At 45.8% G+C, this 6,921-nt stretch overlaps 2 protein-coding genes across 2 annotated transcripts; both read left to right on the top strand.

The window, feature by feature from the left end:
• Nucleotides 1–38: 38 nt before the first annotated feature.
• On the top strand, nt 39–2,425 carry LOC104069473 (methyltransferase-like protein 7A). Its single transcript, XM_009580841.1, has 2 exons — nt 39–533; nt 2,189–2,425. The coding sequence occupies exons 1-2, from the start codon at nt 39–41 to the stop codon at nt 2,423–2,425; spliced, it is 732 nt and encodes a 243-aa protein (XP_009579136.1).
• Nucleotides 2,426–4,672: 2,247 nt separating this feature from the next.
• LOC104069468 (methyltransferase-like protein 7A) lies at nt 4,673–6,364 on the top strand. The gene is made up of 2 exons (XM_009580840.1): nt 4,673–5,176; nt 6,128–6,364. The coding sequence occupies exons 1-2, from the start codon at nt 4,673–4,675 to the stop codon at nt 6,362–6,364; spliced, it is 741 nt and encodes a 246-aa protein (XP_009579135.1).
• Nucleotides 6,365–6,921: the final 557 nt, after the last annotated feature.

Genomic DNA, 6,921 nt, shown 5'->3' with positions numbered 1-6,921 from the left:
CGGACACATCCGGGTCAGAGGCGGCCCTGGCAGCGGGGATGGTGCTGGTCTCCTTCCTCCGGCGGTGCGTTCAGCTCCTCCTCTTGCCCATCCATGCGCTCGCCTGCCTGGGCTTGTGGGACTCCTTCTATAAGAAACTCTTTCCATACGTCATGGCCAAGGTGGCGCCCATCTACAACCACAAGGTCTACAAGCAGAAGCAGGAGCTGTTCGGCAACTTAAGAAAATTTGCGGGCCCTTCGGGCCAGCTGGTCTTGCTGGAAATCGGCACGGGCACCGGCACCAATTTCCAGTTCTACCCGCCGGGCTGCCGGCTGACGTGCACCGACCCTAATCCCAATTTCAGAAAGTTCCTCCTCAAGAGCCTCTCGGAGAACCGGCACCTCAAGCTTGAACACTTGGTGGTCGCTTCTGGCGAGGATCTGCACCAAATAGCGGACGGCACCGTGGACGTGGTGGTGTGCACCTTGGTGCTGTGCTCTGTGACCAACGTCAAGAAAGTCCTGACGGAGGTTTTGCGAGTGCTCAGGCTGGTAAGCTGGGGCAGCGCGAGGGAGACTGGGGATGCCGATTTGTGTCGCGGTAAGCCGAGTTGTCTGTACTGACCCACATTTAGGATACATGCAATCACCCGCACCAGGCCAAGGAAGAGTTTAAAATCAACCATCACCCGCTTAGCCACTCACAAGTCATTTTCTTTTGCGCTGCTTCACCTGCAGATGAAAGAGCCAGCTCAGCCTGCTTCCCCGCTCCCTCCGCGGCAGGACTGGTGTGCTGCCAGGCAGCGCAGGGCCTGGGGCACCTGCAGGGTGGTGCCCATTGCCCGGGCAAGTGAGACGCAGCTTCTCAATCCGGGCAGCCCGGCTCCTGCACTTGCAGTTGGGCAGCCTGCAAAAACTCCAAGGCCAAAGCCGTTTCAGAAAGAAAAAGAAGAAAAACAAAAAGATACCCCCGCCAAAAAAGCCCAGGAGGTGCTGGGAGCTAGGAGGAGGAGGAGCAGAGCAGTACTGGACAAGCAGGATTACTGCAGTACAATGGTGGGCTAAGGGCAGGGAAGCAGGAAGGGATGTGACTTGTACCACAGGTAAATTATTAACAACGATTTCCGTTCATAGTTGCCATGTGTATTCTCTAGCGATTCTCTCTCTTATCTTTAAAACTTGTCCACCTAAACAGGTATTTTCATTATAATCTAAGGTGACACTTGTAAAACGCCACATTCGCATCTCTCTCTTCCAGTACTTTTTTCTCCAGTTACAATAACTGGGGAAGAGTGTAAATTAAACTTAACACAAATCCTGTCCACACAGGTGAGCTAAATCTGTGTAACTGGCCAGAGCCTCCATGTGTAAATGAGAGTTCGGCCCTGCATGTGGCTGAAAACCTAATTAATTCCTCGAGGCAATCTTGTACACTCTTACAAAGCAAAACTAGGGAAGAGGGAATAAGGTCATACTCAAAACACTCCACTAAGAAGAGGAAGGAAACATCAGCTGACTGAACGCTTGACTTCTCCGTTTGGCTCCAGTGAACAAGTTTTATGAGAAAGGTTTGCTTACAATACTAGATTTGCTTTTTATCTGTTATTTATAAACACGGAAAGACATTGAACAGATGTGGTCAAAGATACAATTAAACATTGATAGGGTTCACAAGACTGACAATGACAAAACTATTACGCACTACATACGCTGACTGTAGCCTGGGACACTAGGTTGCTGCTTGCTAAAGCTATCTCACATGTTTTATAAACATTAAGAAATAAACTCTTTTCCTTGCTGGCATGTAGGGTAAGCAAATTGTTTATTCACATTTCTCAGATGAGAAAAACTGAAACACAAGGAAGTTAAAGTGGTTTGTCCAAGATCATCCAAGGCAGAGACAGAAACCTGGCGGTTTCTGACCGCACTGCCTCTTGCACAATCCTAAGTTGTGCCCATCAGTAAACGTGTAGTCATCCAGGAATAAGCACCATCTTCCACGAAAACTGAATGGGAGGCAATTTTAGAGACTTCACAGTTCAAAACAAACATGACTCTGGCATGCATAACATCTAGGAAAGGAGGCTGGTCTTCAGAGAGGTGATACAAGGCAGCGTGTTTACCAATATGCAAAAGATAAAATTCTGCATACAGAGGTGAACAGGCCTAAGTCCTCTTAATTTTTTTTTTATGGCACTGTTTTCCAGGGTGGAGCTTTCTACTTTTTGGAGCACGTGGCTGCAGATCACTCCAGTTGGACCTACTTTTGGCAAAAGGTCTGTGACCCAGTCTGGAAGTATTTTGGAGATGGGTGTTCCTTGAGCAGAGAGACACAGAAGGAGCTGGAGAAAACTAATTTCTCAGAACTGAATTTGAGGTGCATTCGTGTCACACCTTACTGGATTCCTACTAGTCCTCATATCATTGGGTATGCAGTAAAATAAATGACCACGAGCACTGCGGGACACAGGACCTCCCTTCAGTACTCCTTTCGTGCTTTATAGAAGGTTTTTCACCCTTACAGTCAGCCCATCTACAGCAGCTGGCTACCCAGAATAAAAGTATGGGAAACTTCCTGAGCAGCCACAGCACATTCAAACCTGGAATCACATTCTTCCGTTTGTTAGATAGGCTTTCTGAATAGAGCTCTGAAATAGAGCTGCTGCACAGGCACCAGGCAAACCGGAAAGAAATCTAGACAACGCATTTCAGTCCAATATAAAATAAAGGAGGAGTCAGCATCTTAGAGAGTTGAGAAGGGGGAGAGGGAAGAAAGGGAACAGAAGATAACAAGCAAGAAAGTACAGAAGGCTAACGTGCTTCTAAGCGCAAAGAGTAATGCCCAACCTCTAACGTTTCCGATACAGGATATATGCATAATAGATACAGCATCAGTACGAGCATTTTTATTTCAGTCTTCCCATTATGAAATATATTTACGAGCAGGCATTCGTTTGCCCGTGCCAGTACAGTCCTCGCTGACAGGACTTTTGTTTATTCAGGGAAGCGCTCATTACACCACCAGTTCACTAGGCATAGTTCTCGCTGGCGGCTAGATGCTAATGCCTTCAGCGCAGACTTAACCTGAAACAGCCACCTACAAAGCAAAAACCAGAACTTCTCTTTATACTGGGAGAAAACTGGCATTTCTTAAATCAGATGGCAGAAACCTCATCTCCACTGTAAAATGCTGTTACGAGATCAGCCGGGTCCTTAGAGCCCTTTTGTCATGCTCTATTAACATGTTTTACCTATGCTTAAACTCTTCGTTTTCTACTCTCCCTCCAATCTAGATCACACCTTAAAGAGGTCTCTTTAAAAAGCCAGGAGTTTCATTAGAAATGTTTTCTAGTTAAAATCCCCTAGGACACCAAGAGAAGGGGCTGCTCTCTTGGCCACTGTTTAATCTTTTCTATGATTTCCTGCAGTATAGCAACAAGGAATTAAAACCTGGTACAGATTATATTTATAAGAAGATAATGGATTAATGTCTCTATTTTGTGGTCCGTACGCATCCAACTAGTCTACACAGAAAGTAATTCCCATTGTTCAAATTTGTTTCTCTAATGTAGTTGCCACAAGGTGGAGGTATGAAGGTATGATAATAGAGTTCGTTAATAAAGCAGTCTAACGATGATGCTGACGTATGCTAGATTTTATGTTTATTACCACTAGAGGGAGGAGGCAACTCATCGGACAACGGGACTACCTATCATTCAACAGAAAAACAAAATTCTCCAATGCAATTCACAATTTAACTGCCTTTATTAGGGACCTGATTACACTAGGCTCACCTGGAGCAGGGCAATTAAATGCTAGTGGCTAATCTACATTAACACCAAGTCCTTTGAAAAAGTACTGGCGACTGCAAAGTTGAAAAAGTTTTACAGAATGCATTTAGCATAGGATGGACGGCTCATTGTTGACTCAAGCTTATGAAGTTAATAAAACCAAGCCATATACTGTATGCAGTGATTATTGAATTAATAAATTGTTTTATCTCTGTTCCATGATTCCCATCAAAGGTCTGAAAGATAACTAAGAAAAGCAAGCTCTTTCACTGCAAAGGAGCCCATATGTGCATACCAAAGTATTTTAGGTGTCCACAAAGTGGGAAGACTGGAAATTGCTGTTGCAGAGAAAGCACAGAGCAAGTAGCTGACTAGCTCACCCAGCTACTTACAACAGGGTGGTAAATTAATTCTTAAACAAATGCATTTTAAATGAAATGTTTATCAAACTCCTAACGAAACGCCTACAGCAAACCCAGAGTTCAGATTAATTTCCTTCAGCTTGCTAAACAACATACAATGGCTTTAAGAGATATGAACTGTAACCTGAAACTGCTGAACACCAAATTAGGGCATGTTATGACTTTTTGCCAGTGGTTACATACAAGGTTGTACTGCCCAGTTTATCCGGGTTACGTAACAGACTGGCAGCTCCTCTTCTGCCAGAGCTGGGACGCTACGGCAACTGTCCGGTATGCAGTCCTGTTTCTCCCTTCCTTGCCTGTGACTGGACTCTAAAATCAGCTTTAGAGAAAAGTCTACCAGATCAATCCAAGGAGCTGAATATACTTCAAGAGGAAGACGGCAAGTACATGAATGCAGCTCGGTCTGAATTTCAAGGGCTCTAATACACAGAAGAACTCGTTTTGTTCAGAACGGATCCTCTGCCCCACGCTGGAAATGACAGAGGCCAGCATCCTCTTCTTCCGTGCCTGCCTTGCGCTGCTTGCCATGCCCATCTACCTGCTGTCGTTCCTGGGCATATGGGAGCCTTTCTGTAAGAAGATTTTTTTTCCTTTCTTCTTAGAGAGGTTTTGTGCAATTCATGAGAGGAAAACAAAGAAGCAGAAACAGGAGCTATTTCGTAATCTACCTGACTTCACGAGCCCCTCAGGAGAGCTGAAGCTGCTGGAGATTGGGACCGGCTGCGGTGCTAACTTTCAGTTCTACCCACCAGGCTGCAAAGTCACGTGCACTGACATAAACCCCAACTTCCAGCAAGGCCTTTCGAGAAGCATGAACAAGAACCAGCACGTCCACTACGAGCGTTTCCTAGTAGCTGCCGGAGAAGACCTGCACCAGGTGCCCAGCGGTTCTGTGGACGCCGTTGTCTGCACGTTGGTCCTCTGCTCTGTGCGCAATGTGGACGGCACCCTGAAGGAGGTACTGCGAGTGCTCAGACCAGTGAGTATCTGAATAAAAACTTTTGTTACTACCTTTAGCCTCTATTCCAGAGGCAATGCACCAAAAGAAAATAAAAAAGAAAAAAAAGTTGGTTTTGAGCTTACAAACCAGACCCAGCTTATTTCCCTAGTTAAATCAGATTTACAACCACTCTGCACTGCTAAATGGTGCAAAGCAGCAGCAACATACTGGTCAGTCTGTCCTGTTCTTAAAAGTAAAACCCTGAAAGTAACAAAGTAACATAGTCTGGGAACTAGAACTGCCACTAATTTTATAAGTAATTACAGTATATCATTTAAAGCAGAACTGGTTCCTGTGGTGGCGTCTCTCTCCACACACACCACTTCTTTGCGTGGGAAGCTCTCTGATCAAGACTGAAAGTCTGTATTTTAAATAAACTGCTTTAGCCTCTTAGAAGTGGGGCTGATCTACCTGTATGACTAGAACAGTGTAATTAAAAGCGTTCATTCCCTGTAGTATACTAATCAAGCTAAAGATTAAAAAAAGCTGTTTTGCTGGGGTATTTTTGCAATAGATTTTCAGCCTTTAAAATGGCATTTTCAAGACAATCCTCTAGGTTGTCAAAAACTGATGAGTTTGAGTAGGATTTATACATTTCTTTTAGTTTCCTTCAAAAAAAGAGACATGCTAGCAACTGTAATTGAAACAAAAAGACAACAAACTATTGCTGTAATAAAAGAGGGATCAAATAAGTACATCCTTCACGCTTTTTGAATAGGCATTTTGAATCTTTGCGAGTTTCCGGCTTACATTAATTCCAACTGACACCACAAAAGCAAAAAGCGGGCAGGGAAGGGGCGGGAGAATACTGATGAGCGAGCAAAGTGCACACATGCTGGTCTGTGTGTGAGAGGAGGCGGGATGGTGGGAGAAGTTCGGCGTAACCCCAGCGCCTGCTGCGGCTCTGTAAGACAACTTTGTCTTTCCCAGGGAGGCGCTTTCTATTTCTTAGAGCATGTGGCCGCTGATCATTCCAGCTGGAAGTATTTTTGGCAGCAGATCTGCTATCCGACTTGGAAACTCGTCTTTGATGGATGCTGCCTAACAAGAAAGATATGGAAGAATCTCGAACAGGCCAACTTCTCGGAGCTGAAATTACAACACATAAGCGTAGCGCTGCCCTGGACGCCCATTCAGCCTCACATCATCGGGTACGCTGTGAAGTAACACACCGCCATGCTGGGCCTTCTCCCCTGCCCCCCTTTTTGCCGCCCCCCCAATTCCTTGACATAATCAGCGCAAACAACACGGCATTGGCTAATCCCGACGTCCGAATCTAGGTAACATGGTAAAGGACTTGATTAAGTTTCTGATTCAAGCATCAAATGAGAAGAGAGGGTCAGTTCTCTAAACATCTTTGAAGCCCTCGTGCTGCTGAGTGCGCCTCACCGGACCCCAGCGCAGCCATGGAGGATCCCCGGAGGAGGCTGCAGGAGAATGCAAAACAGCCCAGCAGGCAGAAAAAACGTGTTAACTCAAGGAAACTTCTGCCTACGTCTGGTTAACTCTGGGAAGGGATTCCTTCAGGTGTTCCCCACACTGGGAAGCAGAGGGGCTCGGTGAGCCATTGCACACCGGCGCTGGGCTCGACCCGCTCCCCTCCTCCCATGCTCCGTCACAGCTGTTCAGGTCCCAGCCTCACAGAACAAGCAGTCAGATGCAAACCCTTAACACCTAACTTTTGCTCAGCCGCAAGGAGTTATTTACAAAAGACGGGGGTGTGG

Source organism: Fulmarus glacialis, unplaced genomic scaffold (genome assembly GCF_000690835.1).
Source record: "Fulmarus glacialis isolate BGI_N327 unplaced genomic scaffold, ASM69083v1 scaffold36726, whole genome shotgun sequence".
Taxonomy (NCBI): domain Eukaryota; kingdom Metazoa; phylum Chordata; class Aves; order Procellariiformes; family Procellariidae; genus Fulmarus; species Fulmarus glacialis.
This window is presented reverse-complemented; position numbering and strand designations above follow the sequence as displayed.

Coding starts and splice junctions, on each gene's coding strand:
- LOC104069473 (XM_009580841.1), top strand. CDS start 39: ATGGTGCTGGTCTCCTTCCTCCGGCGGTGCGTTCAGCTCCTCCTCTTG. Junction 534..2,188: donor TTTTGCGAGTGCTCAGGCTG/GTAAGCTGGGGC, acceptor ACTGTTTTCCAG/GGTGGAGCTTTCTACTTTTT.
- LOC104069468 (XM_009580840.1), top strand. CDS start 4,673: ATGACAGAGGCCAGCATCCTCTTCTTCCGTGCCTGCCTTGCGCTGCTT. Junction 5,177..6,127: donor TACTGCGAGTGCTCAGACCA/GTGAGTATCTGA, acceptor TGTCTTTCCCAG/GGAGGCGCTTTCTATTTCTT.